Raw genomic sequence first — 24,044 nt, forward strand, 5'->3', positions numbered from 1 at the left:
TTGGGATCTCCTAGGAAGAGAGATATCTCGATCTCTGTGAAATCTCCTAGAAGGGGGAGACGAGCAACGATTTCCCTCTTTCATTTCTTGATTTGTCGTGCTAGAAATGTTGCTATCATTAGCCCACAGCAGACTGATGATCAGCTCCCCACCCTCAAGTTGTTTTGATTAGAGTTCAAAAAAAAAAATCATAAAACTGCACTCAAGTACTCCCTGCTGGCAGCCCCACAGCCTCAATAGAGACTGATGGCAACAACCTGCAGCCATTGGCTGCGGGTTCGTGCTCTATTGATCCAGTCGCATTAATCAAGTTGTTTACAAAGAAAGCACAGCAACCGATGATGGATGGCAGCGCATAATTATGCAAGTACCTGCAAAGATCACACCTCTCATTTATGGTGTGCTGACACAGTCAATCAAAGTAATCGACAGTCTGTTTGTACACCAGTAAAGAAATGTTGACTTCTCTTCAGGTCTCATTCAGGGTAGATTTTTTGGAGTGTGAAGGGGGGGAAAGAACATGTGAGCAAATGAAATACAAACCAAAGAGCAAATGAGGAGATGGGAAGCTTCCGTTAAGCTGATTATAGCTCTTTGCCCTGCTGATGCCTGTAACGAAATGAGAGGATACAAGTGGCATGATGAGAATTAATTGCATTTAATAACTGCCAGATCCTTTGTTAAAAAATAAAAAAAAAGATGATGTGCCCCTTTACTGTTTTATGCAATAAATAATTTCTAAGCCAGGAGCTGTATTAAAGGGTTAGTGGCTCATTGAACCGTGAGTCACACATCTTTGGTTTACTTGCTTGCAGGGTTACCTGTGCGGTGATTTAAGGCTTCGCTTCACTGACAGAGATAAAACACCAGCTGCTTTTGTCAATATGTGGTTTGAAGGCATTCACTGATGACTGAACCAGTTAATAGCTTGAATTTAAGCCTGTGTACAAATATTTAGAATTCTTCAATCATGTTGACTTTACGGACATGATAAGAGACCATGATTTGATGCATGGTAATTTTAGAAGGTAAGTAGAATAAATTTATATAGGGACCTTCTCCTTTTTTTTTTTTGATATACCCACCATTTAAAGCACTTTTAGCCAGAGGTTTTTGATTTGGAGGTTGTATACGGTTAAGCGAATTGTGGATGTAGTGCAGGCTGACAGGGAGAATATATAAAAAATCTATAAGGAGATTATTAGAAGTCTTACCAAGTGCAGTTGTCTTATTGCACTGGCAGATTATTGCACTTATTTTGAGGAGAATCTTCTCAAAATAAGATAATCTGATGGAATCTGCTATTGCTTTGTATATCAATCTCAAAACAAGATCAATTTTGGCCATGTTGAAGACCCTTCTTTACACTGAGGTCACGGATTAGTGGACCCACCTGCTAACATTTATAAATCACCACATGTTGTCCGATGTCAGTGTCTAACGTCACTTGCGCCGCTTCTCCGGTTAACATGGTAAAGCCCTCCGGAGCGTCTGGGACCAGGCTACATGTGATACAGATTAGCCAATGAGCTGTCAGTCTGGGTCGCTGCTAGCTACTTTTAAAAACAGCAGGCAAACCTGTGGCAGGCAATTGATGGGAAAGAAGGAGAAGACGATGAGAAAAAGAAAAGTATGTTTGGCTTAACCTACTGCTGTAAAGCAGGATTCTCCACCATGAACATAATCAAAACTAAAACTCAAAACTAAAGATCCAACTAAAGAATAATGATCTTGATTTGTGCTTGAGAATGGCTTTGTCGCCAATCAAACCCAGGTTTAAAAACCTTGCAGGGCAGCCTAGAGCCCACTTCTCACATTAAGCCATAAAAAAAGAAACAAAAAAAAAATAATACCGGTAACATCAAATGGTAATTTCAGGTGTTTTATAAAATATTTGAATCAGGAAAACACTTATATTTTTTTTATTTCAAATTTCAATGTATAACATGGATGCATAAAAACCTAATTTTATTTCAGTGTCAAATTCTGTTTAAAGTAACAGATTATAATTGTTGTTATAGTTGTTGATTTTCTTTATTCGGCCCTTGCTGATTTTTAATTGGTTACCCCTGCAGTAAAGCATATAGCAACTCAACCAATCACTAACACACATATTGGCTAAATAGTCACTTCACATAAGGTATGATCTGTCTTTGCAGTTCCATGAGGCCGAACATAAAACACCTTTGGAAAAAAAAAAAAAAATTATACCATTAAAATGTTACACAGGGTTCGTACACCTTTTCCAAAGTCAAAATCAAGCACTTTTCAAGCACTTTCAAGATCCATTTTAAAACTTTTTCCAGCACCTTACACCACCGTAAATTACATACCAATACATAGTCAAAATCATTATTTAGTGATTTTATCGCATTAAAAGAGATGCTATAAACAACCAAAATTGTGTTAGCAGAAGGATCAGATATTGAAGCAAAACACAAGTTTTAATTTTTCAAAATGCATCAGAGTCTAAGTAGACGTTGCTTGATATCTAACCTGCCTGAGACAAGGCACGTTTCTCAATATGCGTTCTTGAGCGTTCTCGTGTGCTCGTGTATTCGTGACACGTCATCAGCCTCAGCCCGAGTACCATTCCAATTCTCGAGAACGCTAGATCGAGAACGCACCAAATCCCCGGATGTTGTTCTCGCCCCGCCCTCTTTATCGAGCATGCATCAGAGCAGACTTGTGCGTTCTTCAGACTGACCGCTTCCCCAGAATGCCCCGCGGCCGCAGCTTGATTCGAGACAGCGCTTACAAGCCCGACGTTGAGCGGACCAGAGTGACCAGCAGACCTCCGAGGGTAACCGCAGCCAGGGCTAATGTTACCCCGTCTGTAGTGCACTTCTCTCGGTCTAGTTATGTGTGAACTACCGCTCGTTCTGACAACTCCCAACAAAGAAATTCCCGCCATTGCTGGTTTTATACCCAGGGTTCGGTAATTTTTTTAAATGTTTTTTTAAGCTTTAGAAATTAAAAACATTGTTTTCAAAATGTTATGTGTAGGGAATAAATAGTTTTGACTGTTAAAGAAATGCTAAAGAACGTTGCATGTGATGACATCACAAGTACCCTTCTGTTCCAATACACATACATTCTTGCGTGCTCGCATTCTCTTCAAGTCCAATCTTCCTGCGTTCTCGCCAAGAACGGACTTGACGAGAACGCGAGTACGTACTCGTCGAATTGAGAAACGGCCAATGTCACTCAACAAAATCACTCAACAGGTTCACTTCACTTTCAATTAATTTATTGAAAATATAAAAATGCAAACATTCGTCTTTGAGGTAGACAGTCAATCAGATTCAGCTCATTGACCGTCATTTTTGTTTGTTTTTTTTTGGAACGTTGGCGAGGCGGTAGCATGAGTTTGGCGAGGCAAGATAGTGTGTGGGAAACACTGCAATAATAACATTACATTTTCAGACCGTACTCTCAGTCACTCAGTAACTTAGCCTGTGAATTCCTAGCTAGCAGTTACTAGCGTAAACAAATAGGCGCTAAGGTTAACGTGTACTAGGCTACTTCAGTTGGCTTACAAAAAAAGTCTATGACTTACCCTTCATGTGACTCGAGAGCGCAGACTCACCCATTGTGAAAAGCTGTACACCTTTTTTGCAGACTTTACAAGAGGCAACTCTTGGGGTTTGTCCCCGTTTAATCCATAATTTGTATTTTTCATCTTCCAGCCAACTTCATTGAAACGACAACCTCCCGGCATGGTGCAGTAGTGGTTTCATGGGGGCGGAGTCACACATGGAAATAGACTGGCAGATCGCAGTCACGCATAAGCGAGCAGGTTTCATTTTCGGGCTCTCCAACATTTTATTTCTCCATTTAATAAACACACGATTCAGTTAGATAGGTATTTGTTGCGAAAGAAATAGTTATTTCAAGCATTTTCAAGCATTTCATCCAAAATATAAGCACTTTTCAAACCTTGAAAACACAACTTCAAAATGCAAGCATTTTCGAGGATTTCCAGCATCCGTACGAACCTTGGTTAGAGCAGTAAATAGAAAACAATCCTCATGCTGGTTGTGGTATGTTTTTTATCATTTGACAGGATTTCCCTCCTCCCCTCTCCTCATATACTAAATACCTTCACATCAATGTGATGGGACAATCATATATCGGCAGACTCCAGTATATCATCCACTCAAGCGGTGGCTGTAATACTCTCAGGCTTTCCCTGGCTAACCAACCGGAAAACAGCCACTGACCCTGGAACTGGGCTGAGGTTTCAAATATTGCTTCTATAACAACAAATCACTACTTTAAGAAAGATAGAATCTCCCAACTTAACATCTTTATTAAGAAAACAAACTGGACTATCTCTCCACTCCACAACTCTCCTACCATTGTGGGCGATACAGAGAAAAGCTTAATGGAAGTGACTGGTACCCCCGAGCAACATGCTATTTTAGACTGCCCCGTAGCTATTGAAGTGGAAGTTTCTGTTTAGTGTATTGCTCTTTACAAAATGTTCCTACTTTTCTTTCATTACTTATTACCTTCATCACCTCAATGCTAGGACAATGTGCACATGCACTAATGTTTGGCCTCCAGCTTCTAAAGCCATGTGTTGAATGATTTTTCTCTCAGTGTCGTTTTCTATATTTCCCTTTTTTATGTCGACTTGAAATCTTTAAACTCCAGCTGAAGCGTTTGCCAGCTGCTGCCTCGGCCTTTGTGGGAAATCACATTAGCTTATCATTCAGCACTGGAGAATGGATCCATGACTGTTGTTTTAATTAAAATCAGCCATTCTTGGCACTGTCACTCTCTCGCTGATGCAATCGAGCTTTGTTGTTCACTGTGTATAAATAGCCTGTTCCCTGCTAATACAAATATTTCTCTAATAAGCGTCTCGGCAACACCATCTGCCGCAGCATGAAGTGGTCTCCTTCACTGGTGGAATTGATATGTTGTAGAGCCAAGGAGGGTGATGTTTGATGTATAGAATCAAAATGGCAGAAACAGTGAGCAGTTTAAAGACAGAGCTTTTGAATTTTTTGATCTTGCCCTCCAGCTGTTCTCTGTTTTAGTTTGATGAACAAAGGGCTGCTGCACTTTTTGTCCATTTGCCAGTTTGTACGCCTATTTCATCTCATCTTGCTCAGTTTTCTTTCCAATTAACAAGCCGTTCCATATGTCCACCTGATGCCTGAATGTAAACAAGATGGGAATCACACCTCGGAGGGATACTTACATTGTTATGATGGAAAGGATCTATTTTATATTGGTTCAATGCATATGATTCACATCCAGTCCAGCAGTTCATAAAAAACAAACTTTATCTTTGAAATCCGACATAACCTACAATATTCCCTCAAACATGAACTGCATCTTTAAAAGATAAACAACACAACAAAGAGGGAGATCTTACAACCAAACATTTACTTGCAGCTCTGCTCCCTTATCATCCCATAACTGAATCTCTCAAGTATGTTTGACATACTTGCGATAAGAGAAAAGCTGAGTGTTTCTTACTGTTTCCTTCCATTCGAAAGGCATTAATACAAACCCCAATATGTTGTGAAATACATCTAGATAACTGATAAGACAAGAATATAACATGAAGAAAAGCGAGACTTCAAAATGGCATGCTTTCCCCAAAATAAATAAAACTACTAAATTACTAGTTTGGTGCATAACTGAATAATTTCTTATATAAAGGAAGATCATGAATTTGTCTCTGACTGATCAAAAACCAAAACAAGGAGTCATTTTTGATCATATTTATAAAATCCCTAGAAACTCAACAGAAAAAAAATATGATAATTTCAGAATATTTTAGTTTTTTCCATCAATAAGACATCAAATATAAAATACCATGAACCATAATGCACTGCAGCATTAAAATGGCAACATCTTTCAAACAATATTTATGTAAATCCATTAAAACTTAAAAATGACAGTTTTTCGCTGTTTTGTAATTAGTATTTAAAATATATACTTCTCCTATGAAGTCTGTTTTGATAACTAACTGTTGAATAGTTTAGAAAATAAGGCATGTCAGAGGTCTGTTATAGTATGGTAGGCAGAACAAAAGGGATTGTTTATACATTTCTATGCTATAGTGAAGATTCTTAGTCTCCCAGGTCATAGTCATTCCAAAAATGTAAAAAAAAAAAAATCCACTGGACTTTGTTTACAAGTTTGAATTAGTTTCGTTTCCCTTAAAGGAAGCTTTTTCAATTGAAAATGTCAAAAACAGCATTAGTTCCAGCATATACAGAGTTATCCAACAAAGCATTGTTGTTGTTTTTTTAGAAAACATGCAAGTTGAAACGGATGAACGCCCGATACCTGTCTATATCTCTGGAAGGGGGGGTTGTTAAAGGGATTTATACATGTCTACTAGGGGTGTAAATCACATCCATCATGGCGATTCGATTCAGTATCGATTTCCTAATCCAACGATTCGATTATTTTCGATACTCAAGAATACACCACGATTCGATTCGATTAATCGATTATTCAGTAAAAAAATTTTTATTATTATTATTTTTTTTTTTTTTACACCTTACAGGCTAAACAAAGTTTCCATTTTGAAATAAATCAATGAAAGCTGTAATATCGTTATGCATTTTTTTTTTAGAAACAACAGCAAATTACAGAAGTAAAAAAGTTGCACCAAAAAATACTGCAAAAATACTGCACTATTTCAGTGCAATGAGTGCAATGCAATACCTCGGCTCCAGAGTGCCGACGTCCCCGCCCCCTTGAGAGACGCTCCTCTGCTCCTCTCCCAAATTGTAGATGACCGCAAACAGTGCCACAGAGGCCAGCTTGTTTTGTTTTTATGAACGAAATTGCGGAAAACAACTCGTGAAGTTTGACCCGCTAGAAGAGCGAGGTGCACGAGAACGCTGGGACCCTTTTTCCACCTGGATCTCCGCTCTTTTTGGCCCTCATGTCCCTCCGTCGTCTGACTAAACTTGCCCCCACTTCCTCGCCGCCTCAGCCGTATCTAGACCCACAGTGTGTAGCACAGATCACGCTTCAATATTGAGCATAATTTAAAAATGTCTGTGTCAAGCTTGCTGCAACACACTGCTGCAGGAGTATAACCTGGAAGCGAGGTAGGAGGGCAAAATAGGTTTAGCGCCACCGCAGCACGGGAGGAGGATTACGCCCAGGAGCGAATGGATAAAAATAGACCGGAGGAAAAAAAAAAACATGAATCGATTATCTTGCGGACGTGTCGATGCATCGGATCGTCGGCTTTTGGATAGATGCATCGATACAAAACGATTATTATTTACACCCCTAATGTCTAATATGATTCCATTGCTCCTTCCACTCGAAAAAGCCAAATATAAAATGACTGATACTGCAACATTTATGCTTCAAGATGATTGAGATTAAACGGTAGGTCTCAAAAAATCTAAACGTTTCAGCTATTTCGGGTTGTTAATGTTAATGTGTGTTGCAAACATGCAGGTTTTCTTAACACCACCTACCTTGAGCAAATCCTCTGTGTATGTGTGTTTGTTCCAGGGAGAGTGTCTGTATGTGTGTGGATTAGGGTTCACATCATTTCCACTGGTTGTTTGTGACTCAAATCTCTCCTCCCACAGGCAAAGGACCCGAGACACTGTTCGCAGGGCAGAAACTGAATGACAACGAGTGGCACACGGTGAAGGTGGTGCGACGAGGCAAGAGCCTGCAGCTGTCGGTGGATAATGTCACAGTTGAAGGTGGGCTGTGTTTGGGACACAGATCCCTTGATCCATTGTTGTAAAAAATGGTATTTAGGAGTATTAATAGAGAAACTAAAATGTGATATTTCCTAAATGTCAAAGTCTTGCTAACATTTGGGTAACTGTTCCATGAAACTTCATAGAGTAAATATCAATCCCCTTCTACAGTCACAGCCTTTAGCACATCCCACATCGACTTTGCTGTGGTTGTTCTTTATAATTTGACCATAAAGTGATGAAAATAAGATTTTTTTTAGAATAAACTAAAAAATGTGTTACAGTAGAACTTTTGATGAGGTAGACGCTGCAAAAAAGAGAACAGTGGATTATTTTTTGCTGATAACTGAGAGAAGGGAGAGTCACATAAACTCACAGTATTTGGCCCTAGGTGAAAAAATTGATGGACAAAAACAACGAAAAACAAAAAAAGAAAGAAAGAGGTGGGAGCTATGAAGGGAAGAAATGTGCGTGTTCGGCGCCGGGGGCAAGAAGTGACCCTGTGAAGTCCTGACTGGTTCAGAAACCATTTGACGTGGAGGAAAAACTACCTGCTGAATTACTCCACAGCTCACTCATAAAGCCATAAAAAGAGATTTTCTGCACCATGATTGGATAATATACCCCAACAGGCGTCTATTAAGAGATAGAAAACAAAAGCTAATCAATTAGAGATGTCTTAAATCCAGTAAACGCTTAAATAGATAAAAAATATTTATCACAACATGTAAAGTTAGAGGTAAACATTTATAATTAAGGAAAGCACTTAAAAAACTTATTCTCTTTTATTAGGGTATGTTTGCTTTTTGTGACAGTCACAATTATAGATTTAATATATGAAATTCAATTTATTTAGTTATTATTCAGTTCCTTTTTTTTCAAAGGGAAATTTACTATTATAAATAAATATGATATTATAGATATAAACTAATATAATACTCTCTGCTTTAAATCCATCCCCTTTGGAGAGCAGTGAGCTGCCACTGTGCAGCGCCCAGGGCAGGGCACTGCACTGCAGAGGTGAGAAATTGCCTAAGGTCAGTGTGGCAGTGGGTTTCAAACTCTCAACTTCAGGATTCCGAGCCCTGTACCCTAACCACTAGGCCACCACTCCCCATACAACAGTAGCCATTTAAAATTTCCCCAATTTCCTTGACATTAAGATTTAAAGTGAAGCATCATCTCCTGGTCAGACCCTGTAATTCAGTGAAAGGGTGGAGTCGGTGCAAAAAAATATGCCAGAGGGGGTTACTCCAGTGGTTGGAAGTTTGAGGGGAGTCTGTTGCCATTCGGCTGCCATTTGACTGGGAAGGACCATTTTGAATTGCTGTTTCTGTAGCAACTCATATGGAATTTATTTAACAATAAGTTATTATCTTGATAACTGTAGGCACCAAGGATCTTCTGTGGCTGTCAGTCTTTCACCGGATATGGCAAAGCCTTTGACTGATGACACCCTGTTGTTGTTTAATTTGTATAATCAATACATTTTGACATTTGCTGAGACACAACTCTTTGCGCAAATCCTACATCATCCCAGTTGGGAGCATAAATATTTACCATTAAGACGGGTGTCTGATAGAGTGTCCCTGCTACTATTATATACCGGCCCTGTGGGTCAGATATGACACTGGAAGCATTAAACTGAATTTTTTTTGTGCATTATTATTGCTGTACCTCTTGCTTTGCTGTTAAAACTAGAATGAAATATTTGGCCCACCCAGTGTTTCTTTAAGCGCAATTGGTCTGAGTTATTTAAATGCGTTTCCTGGAGAAAAGCAATATCTGTTTTTAGGTTTTTAATATTAGAGAATATTCTACCTCTTTTTACAGGACCGTTGAGGCCTTTAAAATTCCAAGATATAAATCTTACGGCCGAGCCTGCGTAATTTGTACTATTATTAGCCATATCCACTTATTAGACACAATAATGCAAATAAAATTAGCCTGTATTCCTTGGCACACCAAACGTCAGTTGTAAGCCTACCTAACACCATTAAATTAGTGGTGCACAAAGAAACGATAAGCTTACAAACAGCAAACATACAAATAAAATAAAGGGTCCAGTCTACCCATTCATCCCCAAAAAACCCAACCCCTCCTGACTCTGCTGAAATAGCAGCACGCAGGATTCGTCTTTTTGACATTTTACAGTTGAAGTTATCTTAATAACTGCTTTTGAGAGGTAAGGCACTCAGTTGAACATTAGCAACACAACTTACAAAGATAAGTTTGACATAACAGTTACTGTAAAATCATTAAATGTACCCCCCACCCCCCACCAAAAACAATATTTTTTTTCATCCAACAATATCTGGAGTTTAACCATATAAAATAAAAAAGCAAAATATTTTTTTCATTACATTATGGGAAAATTAGGGAATTTTCTTGTGTTCAGATGAATGGCTATTCATGTAAGACTGACGACATTTTAAGTCAGGGGTGTCAAAGTCATTCCAGAAAGGGCCGTGTGGCTGCTGGTTTTCTTTCCACCCAAGCAGTAGCACACCAGACTCCATTCATCCCATCAAGTCATCAGGTTAAGACTAGACTCACCTTGATGAGATGAATGGAGTCTGGTGTGCTACTGCAGCAGCTACACGGCCCTTTCTGGAACGACTTTGACACCCCTGTTTTAAGTGCTCTAAAGCAGCCCTAGACTACCAGATAACCAAATAAGAGTTTGCATCATTCCTCCTTTTTGACATCTTCTTGCTTATATTTCTTGGTTATCATTGAGTCACAAATTCTGACTTTAGCCGAATCAATTGAGGCCTGTGTTGCTTTAGGTGCATTTTCAGGTTCCTTTAGGATGTGATGTCAATTTCATCTTGATGCAATTTGGAAGCAAAGCCTCAGAAGGTTCACCAGTGCTCAGTGGTGTCTCTATTAGTGGTTATGACTTTTATTGTGGTTCAATGGTGCCTCAAAGCCTCAAAATGTTTTTGTTTAGTTTCAGTTTTTCTCTTATTGATATATCTTGGTGTACTGAATGTTCTTGGCAGGCCGCTAATCAGCGAAGGCAACCTGGATTTCTTGATTTGACAGCACTGGCAGTAATCAGATTGTTGTTTTAAAACCTTTTAAAAATATATTTGCTTATTATATTTAGTCTGTGTATTTTAATATTGTTTCTTTTTTTATTTATCAAAGTTGGACAACTTATTGACATTTGCAAGGAGGTAAAAATGTTTTAAACTGTAATAAAACCTAAGCTGATGTAGAGTATTTTTGTGTTTCCAGGCCAGATGACCGGTGCCCACACACGCCTTGAGTTCCACAACATCGAGACAGGCATCATGACAGAGCGCCGCTTTATTTCCGTGGTGCCCTCAAACTTCATTGGCCATCTACAGGGCCTTACTTTCAATAGTATTCCATATCTGGACCAGTGTAAAAACGGAGACATCTCCTACTGCGAGCTGAACGCCCGATTCGGAATGCGTCACATCATCGCAGATCCTGTGACGTTTCGGACAAAAGGCAGCTACTTAGCTTTAGCCACCTTACAAGCCTATGCCTCCATGCACCTGTTCTTTCAGTTTAAAACCACCACGCCGGATGGCCTCATGCTCTTCAACTCTGGAGATGGGAATGACTTCATAGTTGTGGAACTAGTGAAGGGGTGAGTTTCTATTCTGCTAACTTCCAAAAAATAAATTTCTTAGGTCCATTAAGGTTTCTCTGCATTGAAAAAGATATTTGCATTACATTTTTAATGTGTAATATACTCTCAGTTGAAACGTAATACATATAGTTTCTTGAAAAACTATAAAAGGCACATATAATTGTTGAATAAAATAGTGTCAAAGACCACCAATTGTGTGAATTTTAAGCCGCAGTGTGTAAAATACACTCCCATCTAGTGGTTTGCTAAATGAATTGCAAACAAAACTGATGCTTTGCTCCTAAGGGTATAATAACTCCTTTAGAAACTGCATAGTGTCATAAATGTGACAATGTCAACATCCAGCACAAGTCCAACGGTCCCATCAGGTGATGCGGGACAGAAAGATATATAATCCTACTTTTTATTGATCCCTATAAATTATTTGCCTTCTCTTGTTTTATTAATATTTTCAGCTAATTGATCATGTATCACAAGTCTAAGTAATGTTAAACGTGGTAATTTCCTGAAATATGTTACAAAGCTTATAACGCTGGTCATTTAAGCCTTACAAGAAAACTGTTATTACTTTGGTCTCATCTTCCTGAGTAGAGGAAACTTCAACCCTGTGACCTTTGACAAATTAGCTACAATTAAATAACTGTTGAGTCACATGGAAAATATTTCTGCAAAAAGCTGACGTAAGCCCGCTGTTATTGCGCCAGTGAGGAATAACAGCAACTGTTAAGGAAGCTCATCCTGTGTTGGCTAAAGCCAGGTATACACTGCATAATTTGTTGTTCTTTTCGGGCAGATTCTCCAATCGGGAGAGAATTTTTGGATCAGGCCGACTTTCAGCCTGATCGTTTGACGTTAAGTATACAGAGGGTAACATGGGGCGAATAGCCTAGCAGGACCACCTCCCGATCAGGAATCGTAAGGTCAGGAGAAAATCCAACATTTTTGAAATACAGTCGCCCCATGTAAGGTCACATCAGAACGTTGGGTCGTACAGTGTGAGAACGTGCATGGTAAGATGTGAACTTTTAAACCCTGCAGTTTCGTCATATAGTTTGAGCTGTAGCTGTATGCAAGGATTGAAAATATCGCAGTGTATGCCCGGCTTAACCAAAAAACTAGCCGTCTCAGCTGGGAGGGCAAACTAGTTGCTGGATAACACTGCCATTTTTTAACGTAACGCCAAAATAAACAAGTGTCCTAATAAATTATCTTACCAGTCTATCATAAAGCCTGTAACCTCCATGTCCATTTTAGAGCCCAGTCTTACCTCTCATGGGGTAAAGAGTATAGGAGATCAATTTCAACAGCAAGTAGAATGATCCAAGGTCATCTGTGTGCATTTTTCATCCCCCACAACACTAGTTAATATAAAAAGGTAAAATGCTAAACGCTATCCATATGCTGGTGAAGATTCTCAGTGATCCAGATCATAGTCATTTTTAAAAAGTTAAAAAACATTCCAGTCTTTGTTTCCAAGAAGTATGGCCCAACACAGAAGAGCGACCTCCTCGGGACAAGACTCGACGGTAAATCTACACCGTATGGACATATGACATTCTTTTGAGGAACAGAATGTTCACATTTCGACAAAGGAAATAGGTGGTTTGAGAGGGGCGTGAAGGAAGCCATCTACGGTATGTTAAGAAAGAAAAAGCAACCTTAAACAGAGGGGGTGGACTTCAAAACCTAAAACACAGCATTTGAGTTGATTCCTTCCGGCTATCATCCCAAGCCCCACCTCCTTGCAGGGGAACAGAATACCTCGCCTGTTCAGCCAGGCCAACAATTCCCTTTGGGACCCTCTTCAGAGGCATCGACGGGTATGGGGCATTGCAGGCTAACAATAGAACCCAAACGACCCCAATTGCAAAGGGGTGGATTTGCCTGTCCGTTTAAATTTGCATAATTTCTAAGCCAAAACAAGTTTTTGCGCTACAGTATAGAGCCTTGAACTCCACTGTATTTCTGACATTTTGAATTTAAAAAACTTCCTGGATGGGAAGCAAAATGTCTTCAAACTTGGAAACAAAGTCCAGTGGATTGTTTTTTAACTTTAAGCATTGTCCCTTTAGCTGATCAGTAAAGGCTTTATTGGTTTCTTTCAGAAAACCAATGGTACAAACTGAACAAATGCTTGGGGGGTACACTCTACATACATGTTTTAATCATTTATTTGAAAATGGAAAAAGTGACATAACTAAAAACCCAGAAGACTAGCCCCGTTGAGAGCTGCTAAGAGGTATTAGGTAACTTTGGAGGGGACAACAGTTAGCCATCCACTACACACATATTTTCTTAATGGAAGAGTGGCAAAAATAAGGTTCTGAATGAAAGAGCACACTAAAAAAGTTCTTCACAGTTGTTTTTTGTCAAATTGTGGAGGAAACAGAATGCCTGTGGAAGAAAGTGCTCTGTGCAGATGGGACTAACATTTAAAAAACACAGTACACACAGTACACATCCGTTGAACATAGTGACTTCATGGTGAAAAGTGGCGGTGATAGCAGCATGTTATCAGGCGGATTTTATTTAGCAGAGGGACACAACAGCTGGTAAGACTTAAAGAAAAGATGGATGGAGGTAATCACTGGACTAATCCTGATAGCGTACGTATTAGGTGCTGGGATACAATTAAAACTGAGGCTGGATTCAACTTCTATCTTGAAACTGACCCTAAACGTATTTTTAGAAGAATGAATATTTAGAAGAACTTATATTTATACTGAAAAAAATTATAATATTTAATACTCACTTTAGTTACTAGTTTTATTTGAAATTATTTTAATTCATAAAATCATATATATATATATATATATATATATATATATATATATATATGTTTTTTTGGTTTGGAATAAAATTAAGAGTCAACATTTTTTGTGTCGGTTTGGGCTACACCAGTAGTGTAACCTGCTCAACATTACATTATGTTTGCAATATTTGAGTATAATAAGCACAGCCATCTGATTTTGGTGGGAAATAGTCCTGTGGACTCATGTAGATCCAAAACATGAACAGATTGTTAGGTTTGTATGTTAAAAAAAGCAAATAATAGCCTAAAGTGTGCAACTTCATTATCTAAATTATGTTGGGTTTTTTTTTTGTATGACTCACTCTATTTTTTAGCCGAGATTAAGAAATAGATCTAAATATATGGTCCTTTTAACTGTCAAATTAAATGTGATTAAAATAATTAAAGGTAATTAAATTAAGTTAAAGGAGAAGTTCGGTTTTTTACACTTTAAGCCCATTTTCTGTAGTGTCCAGGATGAAATCGAATGATCGACACCAAAAGTTTGACAATTGCTCCTGTCTCTGCTTTTTGGCTCATTTAGAATCCACCCCTGGCTGCTTTAGAATGGCTTGCATAGAGCATGTCCGATAATGTCCTTAAAACAACCTTAAACGTTCTTTTTTTTAAATATGCTACTCACCGGGTCGTCAGCGCTGTTCAATGACGTTCCAAAAAAAGTTTCGTAAAGAAAAAACGTTCCTGTAGTGTTTTATTTAGCATTTTGTAAATCCCATTGAGTTCTGTAGGAATAGTCAATATTCCGCTGCCACCGGAAACGGAAATGGGGCCTGTTTACACAGTTGTAGTCTTTTCGCTTCACTCTGTGTACTCCGACGTCGAGGTGCTAACGTCTCTGTTAAACACTTTAAAAAACTCTGAAAATGGAATACGAAAGGTGGATTCTTGATTCTCGACGTCGGAGTACACAGAGTGAAGCGAAAAGACTACAACTGTGTAAACAGGCCCCATTTCCGTTTCCGGTGGCAGCGGAATATTGACTATTCCTACAGAACTCAATGGGATTTACAAAATGCTAAATAAAACACTACAGGAAAGTTTTTTCTTCACGAAACTTTTTTTGGAACGTCATTGAACAGCGCTGACGACACGGTGAGTAGCATATTTTAAAAAAAGAACGTTTAAGGTTGTTTTAAGGACATTATCGGACATGCTCTATGCAAGCCATTCTAAAGCAGCCAGGGGGGGATTCTGCATGAGCCAAAAAGCAGAGACAGGAGCAATTGTCAAACTTTTGGTGTCGATCATTCGATTTCATCCTGGACACTACAGAAAATGGGCTTAAAGTGTAAAAAAACGAACTTTTCCTTTAAAGGGACACTATGCAACATTTTTCAGTTAATTAATGTGTTCCATAACGTTATGGATGACTAAATGAGTCATTTCAGGTTGAACAAAGGTATTCTCGGCCGCCCTGGTGGTCTGTGGGGGAAATACTGCACTTGCAACTGCAGGAGCACCGACCCGCACCCACAGGCTCAGAAGTCTCGTGAGAGTCAGTCTTGCTTTACGGCGAGAACTGCTACACCCCCCAGTTAAAAGCATTCTCGTTGCAAGCACAGTGGCAATCTTTGTGCAGTTATGCTACGTTCACGCAGCAAAAGCAGCAAAATCGCATCTGCTGCTTCATTTTTGCTGCTTGTACCAGTTAGTACTGACGCGCGGCTGAAGCAGTTTTGCTGCTCTGGCTGCAAAAGTGTGTCTGAGGCGCGTTGGGCGGAGCTTCACTATCCTTTCTCTGCCTTGCAGCTATATTTGCTGTGATCAGTGGGAATAAAGTAGTTTTAATATGTGTTTAAGTGAGAAAATACACCTGAAAACGTAATCAGTGCAGTCAGTTCATTCAGATTATTATCCTGCCTTCAATATTTTTTTCTGTCGGAGCCGCTCAGACCCCCACATACCAGGGATGCGCCGACGCGGCAGTTGGTAGGTGTTTTTCATCTAAATAATCCAAACTGCATATTATGCCGGCAGATTTCTGCCTTTTAAGTTAATTTAGGCGTCAATAAACTGTTTAAGAGCAGTGATCATCAGCGCTGTGTCTCTCTCCCTGCGTTAAACGCACCCGACGCGCTGCTGCAGCCGCTCAGACGTGCTGCGCCTGCAGCTCAAAACGCGCTGCGGGACCTTTGCATGTAAACTCGCTGCTTCTGTCGCGCCAGCTACATCCAGTGTGAACGCAGCGTTAGTCATTCGCTGCTAAGCTCAAAACAACCGCGCCTGGCTTGACGGAGAAACCAGGAGAACAGCTGAGCATATTTACGACAGTGCACTTTTACTTTCGCCCTCTGGAGGGAGCCTCACTGGAAAATCAACACCGGTTGCATAGTGTACCTTTAAAAGCATACAACTTGGTAAATTTTTGTGTTGAACCGTATATTAAGATTATTACTGGTCTGTTTATTTTCCAAAGGCTTCATATCAGTAAAATTGTACTGAACAGGTATCTACATCATCCTCCTGGGTTCGTAAATCATATTTACGGCATTCTTGAAGCCTGGTAAAGGTCGTCACAAATTCAAGTAAGGGCCACAAACGGCCCCCTAGCTGCACTTTGAACACCCCTGGTCTACTCAGAGAGGTATTCTACTGTTATAAATACTTGATCATTCTAATTAACATTTGATTAACCAGCTGTGATTTAATTTGTCGCCAACACTTTACTTTCTGTACTATTCAGAGTCCTAGATCCTCCACATCGCCCGCTGGACCGAATAGACCTGGAAATAGAAAGGCTTTTACAGTCATTTCTCTCTAAGTAAAGCTGCACATAACTGGAGGTTTTCCTTTAAGCCTCCTAGGTTCAACACTTTATTTACTCCGATAAGCACTGCTCTTACAGCAAACTGCTAGAATTGAAAAGGGATTCCAGTGAGAGTCTGAGTTAAACATTCAGTCTTTGAAGGCTGACATTAGTTTTAGCCCTGAAAAGACTAACCCAAAAAGATGAACACTGAGTAAACAGGTTAGGTTTGTGTATTGTAGAAACACAAAAGGTACTCCTTAATTAGACTATCAAACAAAGGCATGTTTTCTTTTGTCTTTTTCTGTGTCTTGTGGTCGGTTGTCAGCATTGTTATACACACAAAAGCTTTTAAGCTGCTTCTGCCACAAAGACAATAGGAAAAACAAAAGAATTCAGATGAAGGAGAGAGAAAAAAAAAACTCATTCAGAAATACAAATGAGCGCCATATTTGACTCAGAGAAGGGTGTGTTATATCAATTACTATGAAAAAAACACAAGCTTTAGGAGAAGGCAGCTTCATTTTTGGGTCAGTTCAAAATAAAACCTTAACAAATGTCGTAAGTTCCACGTGAGGCAGAAACTTTTTCTCTTATATATACTTTTTATCATATATATATATATATATATATATATATATATATATATATATATATATATATATATATATATATATATATATACACATATATATATGGAGACGGGGGAAAGTGTATTAGAAGAGAAGGGAGAGACACCCGGGAGAGATGAGCAGGGCCAGTTTATGGATCATTCCAAAAAAGTAAAAAAACATCCATTGGACTTTGTATCCAAGTTTGTAGACGTTTCGCTTCCCATCCAGGAAGCTTTTTCAATTCAAAATGTCAGAAATAGCATTCGGGTGTGAGTCATTATACAGTGGCCCAACAAAGCCTTGAGAAAACATGCACATTGAAACGGACGAATGGGTCCACCCCATTGGAATGGGGGTTGTTTGGCTTCTTTTGTTAGCCTGCAATGCCCTATACCTATCTATGTCTCTGAAAGGGATGTAATTAAAGGAAATTGTTGGCCTGGCTGAACAATGGACGATTGAGAATCTTCACCAGCAGTATATGGGTCATGCGCTTATACCTCTTCGTCATAGCAGCACCTCAGGTCACCTTATAACCTGACAGCTATTACTGCACTGAAGCATTTGTAGATTACATGCTGAAGTGTGAAGCTGGGGAAGACAAGGGATTTAAAGCACTGAGTCACCAATACTGAATCTGTTCTCTGTAAGGCACATTTTGTTGCCATGGCTGTTAGTGTCAGAGTAGTCGATGTGAGTGTTTCACAAAGTGCCGTTCAAAAGCAATAGAATTTAAAACTTTTTTTTTTATATATATATAACAAAGGCATTGCTTAAGGCAAAGGGAAGTGCTCACTCAGTGGTAGTTAGGTGTACCTAATAAAACGTCTGGTAAGAGTAACTATACAGTTACAGCCATGATGGCTTTTGACTGTATTTCTGCATTGACATCTTTTATCTGTTGTTGCCTTGATTTGCTTTCCTTGCAGGTACGTCCACTATGTCTTTGATCTCGGCAACGGCCCATCACTAATGAAGGGAAATTCAGACAAGCCACTCAATGACAATCAATGGCACAACGTGGTGGTGTCCCGGGATGCCAACAATGTACACACACTTAAGATCGACTCACGCACCGTGACACAGCACTCCAATGGTGCTCGCAACCTGGACCTCAAGGGTAAGGAGTGTTTTAGCTTTGTTGTATTTATCACCTGGCAGGGTGACATCCTCCATGAAACACGATCACTTAAAGGAAATAAGCATGTGTCATTCTTCCGTTCTGGCCTTTAGGTGTTGTTGGAGAATGGGAATGGCCACATTCAGACAGAAAACTATATTAGTTCCACTTTCAGAATAAAAGAGGTTTGAAGACTAAGACTTCTAAAAAATCTTTTGTTTTCTTTCTCTTCAAGAAATGTTCCCTTTAGGTGGTGCATGTAGAAAAATCTTTCTTCCTGTTTTTTTAAATGTGCTGTTGTTCCAAAAACAAGTTATTTAATGTGTCATACTTTTTTCTTGAGAATTAAAATTTAAATAAGTTTGGTAAAATGTAATTATAAAAGCCTTAAAACCTCTCAGGTTTGCTAAGAAAACTACACACAGCAGTAATTAGGCCCGAGCAGCGAAGGTTGCGAGAGCCTATTGTATCTGTTAGGTTTCTTATTATTATTCTTTTTCTTTTCTCACTTCGAACGCATTTTACGGGGACTTCGCATATTCAAAAACTCAGGAAAACGTAGCAGTAAATTGTCCCCTGTGTGAAATAGCCGGTCTATAATGGAATCCAAAATGGCTGCCGCCAAATTACGCCACAGCGCCCCCTAACGTGAGTTGGGGGAAACTGTAAGTCACAGAGATTTGAAATTTGGCACACAGGTAGAGCTCCTCAAATCATGAAAAAAAGTCTCTTGGAGGTATGCCCTAAAACCCACAGGAAGTCGGCCATTTTGGGTCAAAGTGCGATTTTTGGCCATTTTTCATTTTCTTTATTTTTTATTACTGCAAGTCCTTATAGCATACTAATTGAAGGCTGTAGAGTTTTTTTTTCACACTTAAGTACTACTACACAGATTTAAAAAGGGAAAAAATATAACGTTTCTTTTCAGATTAGATCTTTCTTTTTAAGTAAATGACATTCTTTACAAATGTCAATCTCTTTCAAAATCCTACAATGAGAGGAAATTAACTTTGATATTTGTACTTCCACGATACACAAAGATATGACAGCAGCTTAGTTAATAGAAATCATTTACAAATTCAAAACTTACAGTTCCTATAAGAAGACAGCAGAGGGCAAATAAAGAACTAGTCAGAACAGCTAGGAAGAAACAGGCTTGAATAAGAGGAGAAAGGCAAACAGAATCCAGCAAGAAACAATAGAAAACAGTAACCATAGATACAATAAACTTTGCCTTTATTACAAATCTTACGTCTCAACCTCTCTTCTTAAAATTTTTTGTGCACAATGATCTGATTGGGAAATTAAAATCACCTCATCTCAATGTGACGCTACTGCTAGAAAGTTAAAAAAAAAATTGTTTTAACTAAGTGGATTAGTAGAAACATTCAACGAAAAGCTGCAGACTTTTAGCCAATTTTCTGCAGAGTTGTTTGAACCAGCTGCATTTACAGTAAACAAATAAAAGGGTCTACAATAAACCCCTTCAGTAGTAAGACAAATTTAATCTGGTTTTAGCCTACCCAAGCTGCACATCGCTGCCTCTATGTCTCAGCAGGTTTGGTCCCCATCCGACCTTCCAAGCACAGGTGGCCACTTTATTAATGGAGGGAGCTTATTTAAGAATAAGGATGTTCATTTTTCAAGATGTCAATGAGAAGGCATATCAAATTAGGTCGGATAGGATCTGATGTAGATTTTTATATGTTATACAGGAGGCAGAGTTGAGTTAAAGTACAATTTTATCCATTGGATGTAATGAAACGAGACATATGGACCCAGTAATCAAGGTGAGAAAGCCAGTAGGAAAGTTCGAAACTTTTAATAAAATAAAAAACAGAACAGAACAGAAGCTAACTGCTGAGGATTTGCGTCCCAACTGCAGGAGGGAGGCGGGCACCGCCCAATCACTGACACTCTGGTTTAGGGAGAAACACAGGTAAGTGACCACAATCATCTGATCAGAAGATTATTAGAGTGAGTCACTTACCTGGTTTAACAGATTGCACCACTCAGGAACGGACAGATCCGGGTTCCAGGAATCCATCAGAGCGTGAAGCCAGGTTTAGAGTCCTGTGCGTCAAGCAACCAGCTTAGATTGAAACACACAGAGAGGCAGAATCCAGCAGGAGTCCTACTGAGGTTAAGGTGGGCAGATCAGGCAGGGACAGACAGGGCCAGTGTGTGAGAAGGAACAGAATCAGGAAAACAGAATCACTATGGAAACGCTGAAATGCTCTCATCAACTGGTTAGAAAAAATAACTCGCCTGAGGACACTGGCTTGAGAATAAACTCCTCAGTGGAACAGGGACAAAAACCTTGGAACTAACTAAAATTAACAAAACTGACTGACTGGAGAAACAGAAGTCAAACAATGATCTAGCCATTATAGCTGGAATTGAACCCAATATAAGGGAAACCGGCAGGTGGATGAGATCCGATGATTACAACCTGGGCAACTAGGCAGGTGAGTGAAAGGAGCTATTAAGGCCAGCTATCAGAGCAGATCATGACAAATGAACTCTTTACAGTATTTCAAAGATCACTCATATTCTTTTCAAACTATATTTGATCATGCAAAAAAATAGATATGTAAATTTTTACTCTGCCAAGCCCACAGGAGGGGGTTAAATAATGGTTTAAAAAGGTTTCAATGTTTTTTTTGTATGCAATCAGACACTGGCTACAATTTATGTGCATGAAAGTTACTGCAAAATATTACTTCCTGTCCTCATAGGGCTAGGCTAAAGTGAAATCTGCAAATGAAAAGTTACATTTTTTAATAAGATCACCTTGGATTGTATGTTATTTTTTTCTCACAAACACACACCCACATACAGAATTACACAGAGTAGCGTTTGTTACATTGACCAATTTGCTTTAAATCTCTTTTATTAAAACAATGCAAAAACATAAAATACTAAAATAGAACTTATATAACATTTAAAAATAGAATTAAAGTTAATTTCCATTATTACCTTTTTATGCCCACAAATGTATTACATGCATTTTAATCTGGAAAAATTACATGGAAAGGAAAAGGCAATTAGAAGAATTTTATTGATCCAATTACTTTAGTCTTTGGCGCTCAGACCTCGGCAGGAAACATTAATGCTCAATTTTGTTAAATATGCATGAACAGCGGTAAAGAACAGGGATGTTTCCCCCCAGGCTTGAAACTGGTGGTGGAGTGGAGGTGGATGAAGTTAGTCAGTCCATAGACTGCTGGTTGGAGAGATGGTGTGCTTGAGCTGTATGGAGAGATCCAGCAGACTGCGTTAGCTGATACTAGTGCTTCACTCAGGGACCTGGAGGTTGAAAGTCCAGCTTGTATAACACAGGTTGCAAAAACCTGTCCATGATGAGCAAGCATATGGAAACAGTGGAGAGGAAAAACTCCCCTTTGAGAGGAAACCTCTGGCAGAACAAGGCTCAACATGGCGGCCTTTTGCCGTACCAGTTGTGATCAGACAGGGAGCGCAGCAAGAGTCCGAGAGGAATTACACTCTAACGAAAATTTAGCTACGATGGTGGAGGAGGGGATGGGGGTGGGTTGAATCGGGGTCATCTGAATTGAAGTATGACATAGCACAACCAGTTGCTGCGCTTTTGGTAGCAGACTGAGTTATGGATTTGGAGACCTTTTAGAAAGAACTATGGATGCTGATTGGGCTTTTGTGGAGGTGCGGTTCAAAGTTTATTAGCTTGTGTCGCAGGTGGGTGAGAGTAAGTTTCTTCAGTTGAACTTCTGACTAGGCTCCATTTTTACAATTTTTGTGCAAATGTCAATTTGTGAAAAAGACTGCAGGACAGCAAAAATGTTAAGCATTAGATAAAGGCCTTTTATGTTGTCCAGGATTTAAAATTAGTACTTCAATGACACATTTTAAATTCATTTGAAAATCTTTACAAGTTATCAGAAAGAGGAAGGACGAAAACTGTAGATGTTCACTAATGCCAAAAATAGCGTGTACAGTTTTTATTTTGACTTCAAAAACTTTCTTCATTAGTGAGCCAGTTTATTTAAGGTTTTATTTAATATTTAATGTACATCATAGAACATAATCGTAATCTTTCAGAACCACTTTGAGAATTATTCATTGGTTTTTAATCATATAAAAGATTTACTGTCCATTTTTTTTTGCATTGATAGCTTATCTGAAGTCTTTTGATACTGTCAAGACAAAGATGAATCTTCTACAATTAAAAATCTTGTTCATTTATTTTAGGGAAATAACACTATACTAATAAAAGATGCAACTCTAAAGTTAAAAGCCGAAAGCAAAAGTCAATAAAGCTGAAAGGAAATGTGAATAAGGAATGAAGAGTTACTTATAATTGTCTGTAGTCTGGCTATAGACTTGACCTTTAAAATTTCTGGATCTCCACTGAGATCCTGCAGCTCACAGACAAAACTGCTATTGCTACCTGACAACTACCTCTCCAATAATAACATTTCCAGCAGTGCTAGTCATTATTTAAATTCACAGCTCAGTAAAAAATCTCCAGTACTTCATATATCAAATTAAAGACTCCCCTTCCTCCATACAGTACTTCTGTATGAAACCCCCAGCTTGCCTAATGGTGTTGTATATTTTTATTTTTTTACTTGTGTGTGTCTAGAAAGTTGATACATGAGATACACTTATACATGTTTTATTACAATGAACAGTTCTATATTGGCATGTGTTGTTTTTCTGGAAAAAAAAAAAGTTCTTTATGTGACTTAAATGTGAAAACAGGAATGAAACTTAAAGGTTTCATGCCTGTTTTCAAATGCAGTTAAAATATAGTTTATTTCTGATGATTTCTCTCATTTATTAAGTATATATCAAGTATTTTGTCATGGCTGTGATGACATCATCATCATCATTAAAACAGCACTGTGTAACTTTTAAACCGAAGTATTAATTTAATTTGAGGTAATATATGAAATGATTTCGGATCCGTCATTAACTGCGTCATACTGCTTTACAGCAGTCTGAATTCCCCTTAGCTGTTACCAGCGATAAAACAGATGTTCTCTGATGTAGGATTTAAACTGGAGGGAGGAATGTGGCTTTGTCTTTCCCTGACTTCTCAATCTTTTGGTCAAAAAGAGATTCCAAAATACAGAGGGTGACTGTTTAGTTTTAAAAAAGTGTAGTGTTATCAGTTTTATTCAGAGGTGCTAAATTTGGAAGTTACATGCCCCCTGCAGGTGACTTCTGCCACTGTCTGGTGGTGCGGTGGAGGTATTCTTAGTGCAAGGCTGGATTCTTCATTGGTGACCATCTAATTTTTGGTGGCTGATGTGCTGGGCACCTTAGCCCTTTGGAGTTTCTGCTTTAGGATGGACTTTCCCTCGGCCCTTTAGCTTCTGTACCATGACCAGTCGCTGTTTAGTTTTTTTTTACTTTGGGTTTTAGCATCATAGC

At 38.9% G+C, this 24,044-nt stretch overlaps 1 protein-coding gene across 7 annotated transcripts in view; it reads left to right on the plus strand.

Moving 5' to 3' along the window:
* The window catches only part of nrxn2b (neurexin 2b), a 1,247,190-nt gene that overhangs the window by 618,048 nt on the left and 605,098 nt on the right, over positions 1–24,044 (plus strand). For all 7 annotated transcript variants that reach the window (XM_038268483.1, XM_038268482.1, XM_038268476.1 and 4 more), the window contains 3 exons: positions 7,587–7,706; positions 10,950–11,331; positions 18,436–18,626. In XM_038268483.1, coding sequence (XP_038124411.1) covers positions 7,587–7,706; positions 10,950–11,331; positions 18,436–18,626 — 693 coding nt within the window. The remainder of the gene's footprint in view (positions 1–7,586; positions 7,707–10,949; positions 11,332–18,435; positions 18,627–24,044) is intronic.

Source organism: Cyprinodon tularosa, unplaced genomic scaffold (assembly GCF_016077235.1).
Source record: "Cyprinodon tularosa strain WSP-4 unplaced genomic scaffold, ASM1607723v1 ctg70, whole genome shotgun sequence".
Lineage (NCBI taxonomy): Eukaryota > Metazoa > Chordata > Actinopteri > Cyprinodontiformes > Cyprinodontidae > Cyprinodon > Cyprinodon tularosa.